Source organism: Vidua chalybeata, chromosome 11 (assembly GCF_026979565.1).
Source record: "Vidua chalybeata isolate OUT-0048 chromosome 11, bVidCha1 merged haplotype, whole genome shotgun sequence".
Lineage (NCBI taxonomy): Eukaryota > Metazoa > Chordata > Aves > Passeriformes > Viduidae > Vidua > Vidua chalybeata.
Genome location: NC_071540.1, coordinates 16,959,218 through 16,976,324, shown reverse-complemented (window position 1 = coordinate 16,976,324; position 17,107 = coordinate 16,959,218). Strand labels below are relative to the sequence as shown.

General features: G+C 38.6%; 1 protein-coding gene across 1 annotated transcript in view; it reads right to left on the bottom strand.

Moving 5' to 3' along the window:
* Positions 1-17,107, bottom strand: part of PLCG2 (phospholipase C gamma 2) — a 56,078-nt gene that overhangs the window by 30,181 nt on the left and 8,790 nt on the right. The window contains exons 3-8 of the mRNA XM_053952620.1: positions 9,625-9,765; positions 6,944-7,037; positions 5,812-5,859; positions 3,316-3,400; positions 2,479-2,562; positions 1,079-1,122 (exon numbers count right to left, since the gene is read on the bottom strand). Of these exons, the coding sequence (XP_053808595.1) occupies positions 1,079-1,122; positions 2,479-2,562; positions 3,316-3,400; positions 5,812-5,859; positions 6,944-7,037; positions 9,625-9,765 (496 nt within the window). The remainder of the gene's footprint in view (positions 1-1,078; positions 1,123-2,478; positions 2,563-3,315; positions 3,401-5,811; positions 5,860-6,943; positions 7,038-9,624; positions 9,766-17,107) is intronic.

Below are 17,107 nucleotides of genomic sequence, written 5' to 3'. Positions count from 1 at the left end.
TTAAAAAAAGAAAGGGAAAGTGAAGCTAAAGAAATAAGAGAGGTTAATCAGATGTTACAGCAGAAGATGACATGGGTTTGTATCTTGGATTTACAGTATAAAGGTGCTGCCACCAGCAAGAGACTTTTTATCATTTCAATGGGATTTAGACTAGGCATGTATTATCCAATTCCTGTATTTTGAGCCTCCTGGATTCCTGATGTACTTTTGAGAGGGGTTCATTGGGAAAAGCACCAAACCTGCAGTCATTGCTTTGTAGCAAATGAGCTGCATTAACTTGACCAGAGTTTTGGTAAGTTTAATTGAAGCACATGGAAAAGCTCCTTTTAAATTATCACAGAGCCACACTTCACAATTCCTTCTTTATGATATTTAGATGAACTACTGTGATAGACCAAAATCTTCTGAAAAAGGGGGCAAGGTGCAGCTGCACCAAGGAAAAGTGGTATCACTGATGTGCCTTCTATAAGTCACAATCACAGCAGCATCTGGTGCCAGGAAGGTGCTTAGAAATCTGTGCTTTTAAGCAGCCTCACAGTTTAATTATTACATGATGCAAAGGAAATACTCAGTATACTCAGAGCAGACTATTACAGCTACTTCCTTAATCTGTTAATGTCATATTCAAAACTAAGATAAACCAGTTTAATCCACAATCAACGGGTTAGCAATGCCTGGGACCTTCTTCATGCTGCACACAACATGTGGAAGATGCAGAAACCATTACTACCAGTATTCAGCTCAACTCTAGGCAAAGCCTGTGCACCACACACTCCAGACTGAAGCAAAACTTTCTGCATCAAATTGTCCTTCTATAGCTCTGTTCAGCTCTTTATGAAATCAGAAGACAGGCAGCTTCAGTCCATACCATTTTTGTAGTCAGAAAGTAAAAAGCAATCACTAGGACTTACTTACAATGTAAATTCACCTTTCTGAATTTAAAAATATTCGTGATTTCTTTTCACTTACTAAAACATTAGAAAAAAATTTTAAAAAACAGTGAGATAATTAAAAAACAATCCTGCAACACTAGAACCATATGAAAATGTGGGAAAATAATACAAATGAAGAGTCTCACCCAAGAATGAAAACAGAGGAATCCTTTTTGAATTCATCAAGAATCTTAAAACAAACAAAAAACAAACAAACAAAAAATAAACATAAAAAGGGAAAAAACATAAATAATAAAATAATATCCAATTTTCTATCTAAGTCCATCTAATAATGTCCATTGGTTTGGAAAGGGGAAATAAATGCCTGTCTGCTCTAGAGACCTTGCACACAAGTTGGCAAGACACATTTTTAATTAAATGTATAAGAAAAAACATACTGCCAAGGCTGGCAACTGCACTTCAGGCCTTTCAATGTGAACACAATTCTCAGACAAAATACTTGCTTTGATAAAGCACCTTATACAAGTAGTCAAATTTCTGGGGAGCTTTTACTGTTTGATATCCCAGCAAAACTGGAATTAAGTATCATCCATCACATTTATTCAAGTGTATATAAAACCTAAATTGTTTTTAGCTTGGCACAGCATCGTTAGAAATTGCAGGAAACTTATCAAGTGACCCAAAGCACTTGTAAGCAAATTGAGAAATTTCTTTGCAGTGATTCACACAGGGCAATAACAGGAGCTTAAAGAAGTCAGAGAGGCTCCTTGATGTGTGTTTTACTCTTCAGTTTTCTGCTCAAGCTAATTAACAGGACTTTCACGGCCAAAACTAAAATCCTGTCAGCTAATCTAGGTTTTTTATCACTTCACCATGATTTCAGCATCACTTTTAAACAGCACAAGCTGTACTGCCAGAAAATCACCATTGACTTTGACTATCAAAGCATCTACTTTAGCATCTGCAAAATTAAAGTTGAATCCACAATAAGCACATAGTCAAGAAAGACATTCATGCAAGTAATTTCAAATTATGTGTTTTCACACAGTTTTAAAGGGTTCCTAACTTTCAGAGTCACTAAAAGTATGCAGTTTCCACCAGCTTCATGAATCTGTACAGCAAATACAAGGACACAGTAGTCAGGCAGTTGCCCACTTAAATTAGCTAAAATGTAATTCCACTGCATTTATGCCTCCCAAGGACTGTCTCATGCATGTTCTGTAATGGACTCGCTGCTGGTAATCTGAAATATAGAATTGTTTCTACCAGTAAAAATACCAACCAAACCTAATGAAAAAACATTTAGCATCCTGAACAAACTCACAAAAAGAATTCCTCCTAAAAACCTACAATGTCTGTGCCTGTCTCTACTACCAACACACAAGAAGCAACATGAATGACTTGTTCATCTCCTTAGGCCAATTGCTGATAGTATCTGTTATCTACACATTGAGTACAGCACTCACTCTTTTTCTGGTACAAGAATGAGGAAAAAAGAAAATGAGTAGCAAACTAAAAGATAACCAGCTCTCACTGCTCTGATGCAGAAGCTGAACAGTATGAAGACTATTTATGGAAAGCTTACCAATTTCTGCTGTTCAAACATGATTTTCTTGTAGAACAAATGAAACTGTTCAAAAGTAAGCTCTTCCTTGTGAGCACCTATTTCCTACAACAGAAACAGCACACAGTGAATTTAGAATTGCCTGAACTGCCCTTGCACAGTGAACGAGTCACTCTTACTCCAGTTGGCATTCTCTCACATATTCAATTCTATTCCAACTTTATTATTTTTAACCACTTGGTTTTTTAAATTTATTTATGCTCTTAAGAATACAAACAAGAAAACAGATGTTGGTTTATGACATAATGCTCCTAGCCCCCATCTTTGGCCTTGCATTTTGTACCCTCACTCCATTTCCATGAGCGAAAAGAAAAGTAGAGCCTCATTTAGTCATTGTTAGCTGGGCCAGCAGAAGCAAGAATGTCTGCTTTAAGGGTGGAGAGCTGGAAAGCAGGAAAGGGTGGGGATATTCAAGGTTCCTGTAGGAATGGAATGACCTTCAAAATTATTAATATTGGCATTAGTTGGAGAGAAGTTATTATTTGATCATATTGAAAAAAAAATTAAGATGAAATTCATATAGAAGAAAAAGAAAGATAAAATACTTTTCTATGTACTTGCTCAGTACTGAAGCTCAAAACCCAGTGTTGGCTTTGGTCACCCACACAATGAAAAGAAGGAAAATTCATGTCTGTATTTTCTTATACCCTCAGACACAGGCAATGCCAAGCTGACAGATTAATCAGTATAACTTATTTAACTATACATGATATAAATAAAAAAAAAAAGGAAGTCCTAAAAAGAAACATCAATACTTATCAGATAGTACCAAACACATTTAAGTAATCAGGTAATTACCGCAAATTTATCCTTCAAATACTTCATGCTGCTCACTTTGAAGTTTACTTGGGGAAGGACATTTTTCAGCTCTCTAAGACTGATACTGGAGGAAAAAAAAAGAGGAAATAAAAAAAGATAGCAAAATCACCGCAGTTGTGTTGTGCCTAGTCAGCTACTCATATATTTTCTATCAACACAAAAATGTGACTATTGAAACATTTTGTGTAAGGCTCATCTCACATACCTGTAAACTTACATAAACTTAACACCTACATGGAAGCAAGGCAGACATGGAGAAACAGGCATTCCAATTAATTTGGAATTAAAAGAACCATGCTTTATAGATATGTACTTCTCTCTCAGCAATTAAGCAGATCTAGATGTAGCTCAAATGTAGATGTTTATACATGGTCAGATGAACTGCAGCCTTTCTTCCACTGAAACTGGATTACAGACATAGAAAATACCATGCAAAGGCTGTACTGAACAGATGAGCACAAACAGAAAATAAAAAGGCCCAGTTTTCAATACCATTTTAACCTTTTTCTCCAGATGTTATTCAGTCTGGTAATGCTGATTTGCAGCAGCAAGACTCTTCCCTTCTGCAACATGATCTCATTCTCCTCACCCAACCAAGTCTTCCCTTCCAGTTCCATTTACACAGACCTGGTGATTCTTTTCACAGAGTTTCAGAATGCCCAGTGACATCCCAGCAACACTTCAAAAACCAAAGTTTTCTAGATAACAGCAAGGCAGTAAGTCAAGGGAGCACAGGTACAAGACCTGTAGGTCCTATTGCTGAAGCCCACAAAATATTAAAGCAATACCAACAGCACCCAACAAAACAAGATGGAGGGACTCGGCCTACAGGACAATTTAGAAGCCATTAAACTTCTGCAAACACAGGGTCAGAACAGTGTAGCTTGAAAGCAACAAAACCAATTTGCACACAGATGAAAGTAACACTTCTATTCTACACTGTCCATGCAAGCAGCTACCCTGTAAGATATTCTCATCTCCGTTGTGCAAGAGGGAAAGAGACAAAGCAAGAAGGACCTAAGCCAAAATCCATGCCCAAACCAGATTAGAACTCAGGAAATTCCTGGCTTTCCACATCGTCGCCAGACCTCTGGAAAAAAAATACTATTAGAAGTAAGAACGAGCACTCCATTTGTACACTAAACACCAAGCACAAGCAATTTCCTCTGGCCAGACAAGGGCAAGAGAAAACAAAGAGCTAGGACTTCATTACCACTGGAAAAAAATTCAACCTGTGGAATAGGACTTGCCTGGTAGCCTAACCTTTACAATTAACCTCCCTAAAAACCACAGCTCTGAACACAACAGATCTCAGTCCAAACTCCTTTCCTGAATTTTTCTAAAAGCATGAATAATCTAGGAAGAGAAGGAAAACCTGCTCTCTCCACAGTGCAAGTCTCCTTGGTCCCAACCAAGCTGCCTTGTAGCAATAAAACAATCCTAAAGCAACAAATGAAACCTCTTCAGCAGACACCTACTGTCAGCCACAGCTTCTCCATCTTAACATTTGCTTTTGCTTTGTGAACCCCAACAACACACCCCCACTTCTGGGTTAGTTCTGAGAATGCATCAGGGGGTACAAGTCAATATCCAGTACAGGATGGGACTGTGGCCAGTTGAGGAAATAGCTCTGAAATGGGGTCTCAGCTCACCCTGCACGGTGCCATAGACTGTCTGCACAAAGGTGTGATTTCCTGCAATACCACAGGGCCTCAGCCACACAATGAAACACCTCACTGCAGTTTGCTTTGGGGAAAAGGTGTACACAAGAGGAAAAGCATGAGCTTTTCTACACTGATTTGTACTTTAGAATAAAATGCATGTTCCAGACAAAGAGAAAAATCATGGTGAAATGATAACACAGAAGGGAGGAAAAGTTAACATTCTTCTTAGTGTCACATGATTTCTGGCAACTCTAAGGAGAGGTGTACAGCTGAATTTGTTTTTTTAAAAAAGTCTCCTTTGTGTGTAAAAGCTACAAAGCCACATCACACATGGACCTGAAAGGAACTACTGAAACCCGAACACATGAAGCCACACATCACACTGGGAGCCAGAACCCCTGGGACCTTTTTCACATGAGAAACATCAGGTCAGAGGTGATTCTTTGGCTTTGGTCTGTTCAAATACAAGGCAGAGACAAGCCCATGGCCAGGCAGTTGCCAGCCAAGCTCAATCTCTACAATAACACCTTGCTCATTTTGGCAAAGTAATTCTAGGCTAAAATTTAAAATACTTAGTTGTCATCATTTGTTTCCTCATTATACCATGTACATAAACCTGAGGGAATGCTATGAACACATGGTATTTAGCAAAAGGCAAAATTCAAGATGCTAAAGCAAGGGCAAATGCCATTTTCAGGGATTTCATACTCCACATTTTGGACAATGAATTCTTTTATTTCTTTTCATTCCATATTAGAATCTGCAACAAAAATTCACTAAAAACATCTGAAAAAAAGACAGAGTTTCTTACCTATTTTTTCTAGTTTGATCAACAGAATAGATCTGCTTTCTCAGCCAGCTTGTAGAAGAGGGAGGAAAAAAAATAAATCTAAGAATTATAAAGCATATGCAGCCAATGAAATTTCAAAATCTATAGACAAAACTCAATAGAAATACTTAAAGGTCTTAAGATTCATCTCTTTTAGGAAAGCAAAAACATTACCAGTGCAGCATTCAAGAATCCAGCCAGTTTTTTTAACCACATTTGTAAATATGTGCTTTGCTGCATTTTAAAGTCACATAAACAACACAGGAAGGGGAAGGGTGGGCAGGACAGAAAAGAATGAGTAACCAGAAGCTGTAAAAAAGTAAGAGCTAATCTAAACTGGAGTAACTCCATAAAACCAATGATTTCTGCCAGATTTTTCTTTGAGCTGTTGGCTCAAATATCTGTTAGATGCATAAAAATTAAAACCTAGAGGGAAGGGAGAGGGGTTTCGAGAATTTTAAAGAAAATTCTCATTACAGTGCATGCCAGTATTAGATGCACAGTAAAATGCTTTTAGTTGCACCAATAGTAAATAAATACATACACAATTTTGATCTAAAAGATGAATGCACTGCTAAGCTGATCTTGAGCCTCAATAGGAATTATTCTTGCTTGACTACACCAGTGTCAAAGCCACAATGTGGTCAAGGAGCAGAGCATCCTCACTAACAGCAGTGGCCAGCAGTGATGAAAAGCAATGGGGTATGGAAACATTACTGAAACCTTGTCCACAGATCTGGCAATCTGAGCCTGAGCAGTTTCACACACAACATCCTCTAAAGGACAGAGGTGCAGTTTCACCTTCATATGGCTGACTTTTGAATTTCCCAAGAAGCCAACACACAAACACCAGCTGCTCTTGTGACCTCATGAAGAGATTTTGTTTTGGGTGCAGAGAACAAGGTGAATTGCAAGTTCGCATTAGCATATGAAGCAGAGTGTGACTCCAGAGCACCTATGTAGCAAAATAGACAGTGAGAATTTCCATATGAGGTTTCAGTGTCATACACTAACTGAAAAGTGTTCTTAGCACCACCTGTTGCACCTTAAAAATTTCATTCAGATTTTCCTCTTTCAATTCCCAGTCTCACAAAGTGAAAATATGTCCACGTACCTCTCTGTGATTGAAGGTGTGGGAGCACTCATGACCTCTTGATACAAGATATTCAAGCCACACAACCATTTATCAGTATCATCTTTAGAGTCAGCTGAAAAAAATAATATGCTATGGTAAACATCCAAACAAAATCAACACAAAACCAAGATACAACTTGTCTAGACAAACCCTAGTACACAAAGCTGCTGACTAACCTTCTTCTTTGATAAATCTCATTGCATAGCTTCATGTTGCTACTAATAAAGCTAATAAAAAACAGCATAAATTTGGGGGCAGGTAAGCTCTGACAAAAAATACCTGCTTCTAGAACACTTGTATCTGAGTAGGAAAGTTTCAATATTTCAGCAAAAAACACTATAAAACTACTGCTGAGCTCCTGTGGTAACAGAATCAAAATTAATTTTCTTATCTTCTGTTTCCATAATGGCAAAAACCCAGGACCCAGATCAGAACAACTTGAAGGACACAGGGAAAAAGAACTCAGTACTGCTATAGCATAAAGCTGGTTCATTATATTCCCAGCAACCTACAACAAAATTGTAATATACTGGCTTTTGACATAATCACCTTCTATTTTATCTTAACCATGCCTCTCAACACAGACTGTTCCAGACTAAATTTCAGCAAGACAAACAGTAAGGGAGCAATGTACAAAACTGGTGTAGCATATATAAAACATTTCAGTACAAGTCAAAAAAAGGTATAAAATTCCTTATGTGGCTTAGCTAGAAGTCAGGTACGTCTTCCTTCCTGCCCTGCAAATTAGTATATCACTGCTTTGTTTTGTTTAAAATTTAGTTTGCCTTTCCATTTCCCAAACCAGAAGAGTCCTCACTACTTATCATGATTGCATTTGGTAATTCTTCAACCTGACAGAAGCAAGATGAGGCAAGAAGCAAGACTGCTTGCTGGGCAGGTCAGCTTTCCCTAGGAAATACCAGCTAAGCTGCAATAACCTTGCATGAGATGTGATCTTTACAGCCCTCAGCTGGGCAAAGTCCACTTGATTTAGCAGGCTGGCTCTGAAATGGCATGAAGGCTTTCTTCAATTAAACCTGAACCTTCAATTAAAGCTCTGAAAAATCATTTTCACTCAGGAGCTGAAATCTTTTATCAGCCTTCAAAGCAAACAAGTTTCTCAAAAGGTGAAGATTACATTTTATTCAAACATACTTTGAAACAATGCTTTATCCCCCAAGGATGAAGCTGGAGCCCAGCCTCAGCTCCCCATTGAAATGTTTTTCAGTTAGTTACAATTTCAGACAGAACACCCACTACCACTGCCAAACGAATTCTTCTCCCAAGACAATTCTACCCCTTCAGATAGCTACCATTCCCTTCAAGGAACAATTATTTTATATTGTTTTAAGAAACCATGACAAAGGCTTTCCACAAGGAAAAGGATTTCCCCCTTAAACGAAAGTTATATCATGTTGTTCTGCAGTTCAGCATTACAGCAACAGCTCATGGTACCAAGTGTTTTCAAAGTATTGGCAGAGGCCTGTTTTGAGAACTGCCATGGGGGAGGGACTGGAGGGGCTGTCAGAGGAAACCAAGCTGAAGTCCCTGGCACAGTGGCACGTAAGCACAGCCACTTACTCAAAATTTTCACAGAATTCAGTCAACAATGGTAAAACTTATTTAAAAACCTCTAAGAAAGGATTAGTCTTTCATTTCAAAAGCATTTGACTGCAAAAAACTTGTATTCTAAGTAGGCTATAAGAAATTCATCCCATAAATAATAAAAAATAAAAGCTGTGAGTATTTAAACACTTACAAAGCACTCCCCTTTTCTCACATTAGGATTTTGCAATTAAGTTAAAGATTTAAATGGGTAAGCATGTTCCTGCTCAGGACAGAAAGAACTACGACTCCAAATAAATTGTCTGTATGGTTCTTAACCAACAACCCATTACAAACTTTTTATAAAAGAAATCTCTTTGTAAATTCCACTAGTTAGAAATTGTATTCAGCCTGTACTGTAAAAACTTATATCCTTTTAATTTCAAAATCTTTTGGTTTGTAACCCTCAATAATCTTGCCTGTAATAAAAAGTGTTCCAACCCTTTCTATAGATATAAATTCTCTTTGTTTCACATAGATCTCTTAATTTTAAATTTATCACTTTCTAATTTTATTTATGGTCCTCTAGTACTTACTTAGAAGAGGTTTAGTATTATCAGGTGACACGCACACAACCCAAACTAAAACTTCATTTTTCCAAATTAGTCTGCAATTGCTCATAGGCAATAGGAAAATTTCTGTGATACAGCCGCAGTGCAACTTTTTATGGCTATTACGTCCAAAATCATTTTGGCCAGACTAAAAGTGTTAGGACAATATTCTGGCCACACAGAATAGCTGTCTTTAAAGAGGGCAATGTTATCTCTGCTCTTCAGTGCTGAAAACCTTACTGGAGTTATTTAACCAGCAAAAGTCTACCTTGCTAGAAAAATCAGAAACGACTCTTGCACGACGCACCACTTGAAACGTTCCAAATGCAGCAGGTCACGGACAAGAAGGGCTGAGTAAAAGGTCTGGCTCCAGATTTTAGGCATCTGGTGCACTCCTGAACTGCAGAAGTTAAAACCACAGTATTCTGTGCATTCCTGTTCCATCAATGAATTTGACTTGTTCAATCAGTAATTTTAAAGAAGAAAGAAAGAAGATAAAAGTACCTGCTAAACTTAAGGTGTTGAGGACAAACTGGGTACCATAAAAAACAGTAAAGCAGTGTTCTTCTCTGTGCCTTGCTTTGCAACGTTCAAAGTCCTTTGAATTCTTTCCTGGGCGAATTTCTTTTATTTCCATCAGATCCACTGAAAGGAAACAACATTCAGTCAGTACAACTGCAGAGACTGAAATGGTAGGATGGATAACTCAAAGTATGCACGCACATATAAAATAGCTATATATATATAAATGCAGATCTGTATTGGAAGAGAAGTGCAAATTGTGCCAGCTTTCAATCCATAAATCCACAAATAAATAGTAACAGACAACAGTAGAAAAGGACCAGAAGAAGAAAAATAATCTGTCATATTTTTATTATTTCACTGTCACTGATTTTCCATGGACAAGGTGTATACACATGGCCCTTCCACAAATGGCATTAACTCTAATCAAGTAATTTTCCAATTGCCATGACAACTGTTCAGAAACAAAAAGAAAAGATACAATTCTAACTTACCCACCTAAACCATCCACATATATCTTACATAGCCAGCTAACCCTGTCAGCTAGTACAGTCACTGGTGCTTTCAAAAAAAATATTTGAAGCAGTAACATAAAGAGAAAATCAAGCTTAATAATTAAAATGTTGGGTGAGTTTTCTGATGGCCAGCTCCGGAGAGATGTGTTATTTAACATAACCTGTTGTATCACTTTCACCTCGCAGCTCTCCAGAGAACAGAGGTATGCACTAAAGCACAGCAGAATGGAACTCTGCACAAGCACACACTCTCCCAACTCCGCTCCCTTTTTTCAAACCCTTGCTACAGGGCCTGCAGAACAGGAGGGAGACAGCACTGAAATAGAAATATTTGTGCTCTCAAGATAAGATACTTATTAGAAAACTGAGGAAGTGGTTTTACTCTGCCTGTGGACCAGAGAAATAAACAGCTCTTTCCACTTCTGGACAAAGTGCTACAGGACAAAGAGTGAAGAAAAACAATACATGGCTGCTCTTGAAATGTGTTTATCAGACCTAGCAAGATCCAAGGAAAACAGGTGAAGGTTTCTGTCCATGCATTGAAGAATGCCACAATATAAACCCCCTGTTTTAAATGAGCACCTCCTCAGTAACAGAAGACCTTTAACAACATAATGAAACAGCAGCTCTGCTGCTAGACTTGGGTGAGCTGAACAACAGCAAAGCTTCCACCTGTGTAATGCTGCATTTCTATGATGCCAACATGGACAGACAAGCAAGGAAGTTCATCAACAAAATCCTGATAATGAAATATTAATTCATCTTGGAACTTCTTATTCTCTGCAAAGTATCCCAGGCCAAACTTCTACTAGACACTACTTTCTCACAGTCATTAAACAACTTACACTGTGAAAATGGGACCTCAAAGGTTAACCTGAACTACTCACAGGATACAAGCATCTTTCTTAAATGAATTTTCCAACCATCATTATTCTCAAGGTAGAAGTTTTAATGTCTCAGCCTCCCTCTCAAACTACGAAAACATCTCCTAAGATCTGCGTATCTAATTGGTGAAGACTCCTAAATTTACATGTTTCCAAAATAAATTCACATTGTGCCTATAAATGACCAAGAACCAAAAGCCCCTAATGATGACTCTGATCCCCTTACCATTCAGAGTCTCACCTGGATCCCTAAAGATGTATCCAAATTACCATCCTAAATGTCACCACCTAAAAAAGTTGATCTTATGCCACAAATTTACATTAATATTGACAGAGAAGAATCAGAATGCAGAGATAGAAAGTACCCAGATGGAGAGGGGAGGAGGTTGCATGGCTGCAGTAAATGGCATGGGACTGCACACCAGGCTGCCTCATTCCAGTCTTTGGCAAGTGCAACCCCAGTCACCTCTTCTGCTTTCCCTTCACCCAACAAATCCCTGCTGAAAACCACAGTTTTAACTTCAAAGTGAATCATACCTTTCTTTTCAGACTCCTTTAAATCCACACACATGAACAACAAAACAAAAGGCCCTCTAAAAGTACAAACTAGAAGCAGTGACAAAAGAGATTTCACAACCTGCATTGCTGTTGTCATTCCCAGGGGCTCTTACCTCACACTGACCTCTGAAATAAACACACGAACTTACCCAATGTCTCCCCTCAGTTACACACACTCACTACAGTCCTTCTCCTTGTACTACAGCCTTTCAACCCCACTATCCCCTTCTCCTGCATGAACCTATGTGTATGTACATAGTGGCACAAGGATTTTTATGTGCACAGACATGTTCTTGCTCCTCCAACTGGTTTTTCAGAAAGGGCTTCACTATACGGTGATTGCTAAACATTCAGTAAATAAGAGAAATGGTTCAGCAAGAGAACAAAATAGGGTGAAAGAGAGGAGAAAGAAATATTTATATTAAAAAACTCAAATGCAAAATTTAACATCTCTACTATTTTCAGGGAACATATTCTATATATCCTACAAAATTTGGGCAAGACATCATTAAGTTTCCTTAGAAAATAAATTAAACAGGTACAAAACACAAGTTTTATTAAACATTCTTTAGATTTTTACAGAAATAAAGATGTAATACACATTAAAGTTTCAGAAAATGACTAGAAACTACTTGTATGTATTTTAATGACATTTCATAGTGTTGGTTAGGATGTATTACTCTACATTACTGAGAGAAAAGCCAATGTAGAGAATCAAAGGGAGAAAAGAAAAATATGAACACCAAGCATTAATTTTGGTCTTGCACTAAGCTCTGCATCCTCCACAGGTAGTCTGGAGTCACCTGACCATCCACGTGATGCCCAGTAATTCCAGAATGGCAGATTCCAACTATACTGAGAAAGGAGCAGGGCAGGAAAAGCTGCAACACGTTTCAGACTCAGATTAGTGTATCAACTGTACCAACGTAGTTGTTACGCAGCTACTGTGAACTTTTTTAACAGCACAATCTGTCACTGTACAATTAAAATGTAATGTCATACCTATGCCAGAACTGCAGGCACAGCACTTCAGACACACTATCTTTCTACTGCCTTGAAGTACTGGAGCTTTCCTCCTTCTCAATCCCACATGCAAATTGCATAGCAATATCCTGCCCTGGCTTCACAGACACATATTCCTGGGGCCTGATACACCCAAAAAAAACCACAGACCTGGACAGATGCAGTGTCAAATCAAATCCAATTTGATTGGAAATTGCAGGTGCAATTTCCACAAGAAAGGTGAAAGAAGATTAAAACATTTCCTAAGGCATTTCCTGAATCAAAGTATGCCCTGTAATTGACTCACATCCAGCAAGACAAGGAGAACACTCCCCCAGCACAGCCAGTCCCCAGCCAAACAGTTTATAAAAGTCTAGTGCCACTCTAAGACCCACAATTAGTTTACAGTTCATCCATTCCTTTACGTGACTATTTCCCCAAGTTGAAAGGGTCTCCTTAGCAGCCTCATCAGTCATGGATTCATTCTGACAACTCCCTCAAGTGGTTTTTTAAGGAGACCAGACTCCAAGACACCTTCAATTACCACGCTGTCTCAGGCTCTGATCTGGATATGCTTTGGAGGCAGTTCAGCTCCTGCTGCTGTATTGTTTGGCAAATCAGTGAATTCAATGGATCCTCACATGACTACATAGATACTTTCTTAATACTGCACAGATTAATTGTCAGTGCCTTCCAGGGTACCTGACAGAGCTCTTTACTGCCATGAACTCAACAATAAACTTTTGATCCTAAACATCTCCACTGATCTCCATTCAAATAACCCAGCAGCAGCGATCATGTTCAGTCACACGCTTGCAGGTACAAATTCCTGTTACATTTCCTTCAGCCACACTTGGAGGTAGATGGTAAAACAGAACCTGCATTTCACTACAGCAGGTGCTGTGCAAGCTGGGGGAAGACATGATACAAGATAACCAAAGGCAGAAAACAATGTCAATAGGAGGACTGTGAAAAAAACGTTACATTGTTATACACAACATTGTGCTGCACTGCTGCTTAAAGAGAGAAGTTCTGGCTCTCTCTGCCACAATGATCACCCACCAGCCATCTCTGGGTGGGAACACAACCATCCAGCACCTGAACAGACAGGTGGGTTATGGAACAGACCCTGCTGAAAACCAGCCAGTGCCACCAGCAGAGCACCTTCTGTGAGCTGGAAGTGTCCATCTAAGTTCACTGGAGGAAGGCAAGTTTGCAAGAACACCTTTGGTCAAATCAGATAATGTTAGGCTGGAACATCAGGCTGTTGCATATAAATGCATGGGTCAAAAAACCTTAAAAGCTGTCAACCCAACCACGAGGTACCCTTGACAGAAAAGTCTACATTAACGGTGTAAAAGTTTACCTGAATCTGCCATTATGGACTAGAGAGTTCTGTAAGATAACACTCCTGATTCAAAGCCCAGATCCCCCATGTGTTTGTGGCCACAAATGGTGCTCAGCTCAAAACTAAATCATGTACTTAATGAAGGAAAAGGAAAAGCCTACAGAGAGTTTCAGAGGAGGCTTACAGAGTCAGAAATCATGCTGTGAGCATTATTTCAGGAAGTCTCAAGAAGGCTTAAGGGAAATTACTGGCAATGAAGAAAATAAGGGACTCTGATCACCCAAGCTTGTGTGCACCAAGACATGGGTTGGCCATTCTCTCTATGAATATAATTGCATTTTCATGTGTATATATGTGTAGTAACATTCCGCATTCAGAACCAGATTTTTTCCCAAATATTTGCATCACAAAATATTCCAGAGTAGGTTTCATTTTAGAAAGGCAGAAACTGCCAACTGCAACAGAGGCTGCGTGCAAATGAGTGCCCAGTGAATGAAGAAAGCCTTTAGTGTCCTTTTGCAAATGTACTTCATGGTGGTTAGAGAGGACAGTGGCTCTGCTCTCACTTCTGCAGAATTAAATATTAACTACCTGTTTTAACAGCCTCTTTTTTTCAGAGCAGCAATGAAACAAATCTTATGTGACTCTAGAGGGAACTCTAGGGAACTCACCTCAAGGTGAGGCTTCTCTCCGAGGACAAAGTCACAAGAAAGCAGAAATGCCCTGCAGCATGGCAGTCCAGATATGGCAGGGAAAGTAATTCAGCTCATATAAACAGAGATGTTTACTGAGACATTCAGAGGCACAACAAAGACATGACAGATAAGCCACAAAACTTGTGAAAACACAAGTTTCACAAGGATGAAACCTGAGAGACAGTGTGGTGCACCTTGAGAAAGCACCCGTGAGTACCTTTCCAAGGGGTCCTCTGGGGATTTAGCTGAGTGATTGATTGACGTAAGGTTTAGAGAAGTGCACCTTTTAAACCCACAGGGCTTTATGTAACCAGGTCACACAGAGCTGGCATGTACAGTAACAACAAATTACTACTAAATTCATAACTCCTCACTTGGATTGCTCAGTACAGCACCATGTTACAGTGCTTCCCAGTTTGAGCTCTGAATTCAAGGGGCTGCACACCTGGCTACTGCTTTCGTATTAAAAATTGAAGGGCACCTCCACAAAACAGCAAAAGAATAGGGTAAAATTTACATATGTGCTCTTTACATTCTGCTCCATGCAACAAAACAAAACAAAAATCTTGGCATATAAACCTGACTTTGGGAAAAGGATGGAGTACCTACATCTCATACTCACTTTGACCAACCAATTTAGGGATGCTGAGGTCTGTGCAGTTCATTCCATCCCTGTTTTGCTGGCTGGCCATGACAGGAAGTCTGGTCGTTGTAAGTTAGCATCAGACATTGCAGAACTGAGCTGCTAAAGGGAAGACATTATTTGAAAGGAGCTAGAGGCTACACATGTTCATTTTTTCATTTGACCACGGAAACCAAGCTTCATGTACTCAGCTGAAGACTTACACAAAGATCCCCTGGCTAACAACTGAAATACAGCCATTTCAAAACACACCAAAAAAAAAAGGTGAATTTTAATGTTCTTTTGTGAAGCTACTCCATAAAGAGCAAGAAGTGGATTCACTTTGCAATGACACATTGTTCTTTAACAGTATTCAGAATATAGAAAGCAAATGACAAAATAGAGACTCAGGGTTTTCAATCTGAGTTAAGTTTATTTATTACTTTAAGTCTGAAACAGTAAGGAAATTCAGACAAAAATTCTGCTAGCAGTAAGGAAAACAAAGGTCCCTACTAGAAGTCAGCAAGATCAAGTGCAGTATTCAAGCCAAATTAAGTACTCATTTCACACTCCTCACCATAATATATATATGCTCATCACTTCTCCCAGAGAGGTACAAATGTTTATACCATCTTCTCCAATGGGGGAAAAAAAAAAGTTTTCCACCACAGAACAAATTTACAATGATATTAACAATCTTTACTAAATAAATTACTCCGCTTTTTAGCACATAGAAAAAAATCAATGCTTAAGAATGTGAGTCACATGCATGAACACACTCTTAGGTGTTAGTTTTTGAAGCTCCCCAAGGCATCTGACAGCCAAAAGGATGCACAGCATAAAAATTTGTCCTCTTTGGCAGTCATTTTAGCAAAGATTTCAAAAGCAACATTATCAAAATTTAATTTTAAGGCAAAGATGCTGCTGGATAAAATTCACAAAATAAAACAAAGATAGAAAACCCTAACCCTTGTTAGGTAGAACAGCACTGCCTTTGGCAACACACAGAAGGTTGCCATTAAATTTAACTCCAGGTCCCTGCTTTTCCCCTCACCCTGTCAGCTGAATGTGGCTGACCTGGTGCTGGTATCTACATGACTCTACTACAGATGCACGGCTCCTGTAATGAGCTTTGATCATTAAATATCCAGGTGCAACATTTGGCAGAAACTAGTGATTCCTGCTTGGCAGTGTAACAAAGTCTGAAAGCACAGGACAATCTTACAGATTGAGAAAAAGCAGAGTGGCTCCCACAGGTTCTAATTCTACTTCTAACATGAATTTACTAAGTCTGATTTTTGTTTTCACACTCCCTTTACCTGTGAAACATGAGAATTCAACTTCGTTTTATGTCTGGGTTTTTTAATCATGTTCTAAAGGACAAATTCTGTAAAATCTCCCCTTTTCAGCAGGGAAGAAAATCTCAAGTGAACTTAACACTTGATAACTCTTTCCTGTAGTTTAAATGAAAAATCAGCAATGCTAAATGACTTTGAGATGGTACATTTATTTAAAAGTGGTCATTTTTTTCCTACAAACTCTGGGAAAATATTAGACATTAAACTAGAGCAGTGAGACAATGTGAAATGAGCAGTTCACATTAATTCTAAAATAACATATTATACATTGTCAAACACAGGTTTCTGCTATAAATGGAAAAAAAAAGATACAAGTTAGTTCTATTGCATTAATAAAGGTCTGGGCTGCAGAAAATAGAACTGGCTGCTATTGTTGTACTGTGGTGTGTCACGAGCATCAAAAGCTTCAATTTAAGTATAGCCTTTATTCCCCTGCTTCATAATTCTGCAATTATATTGACATGATGTCTGCATCTCTGCCAC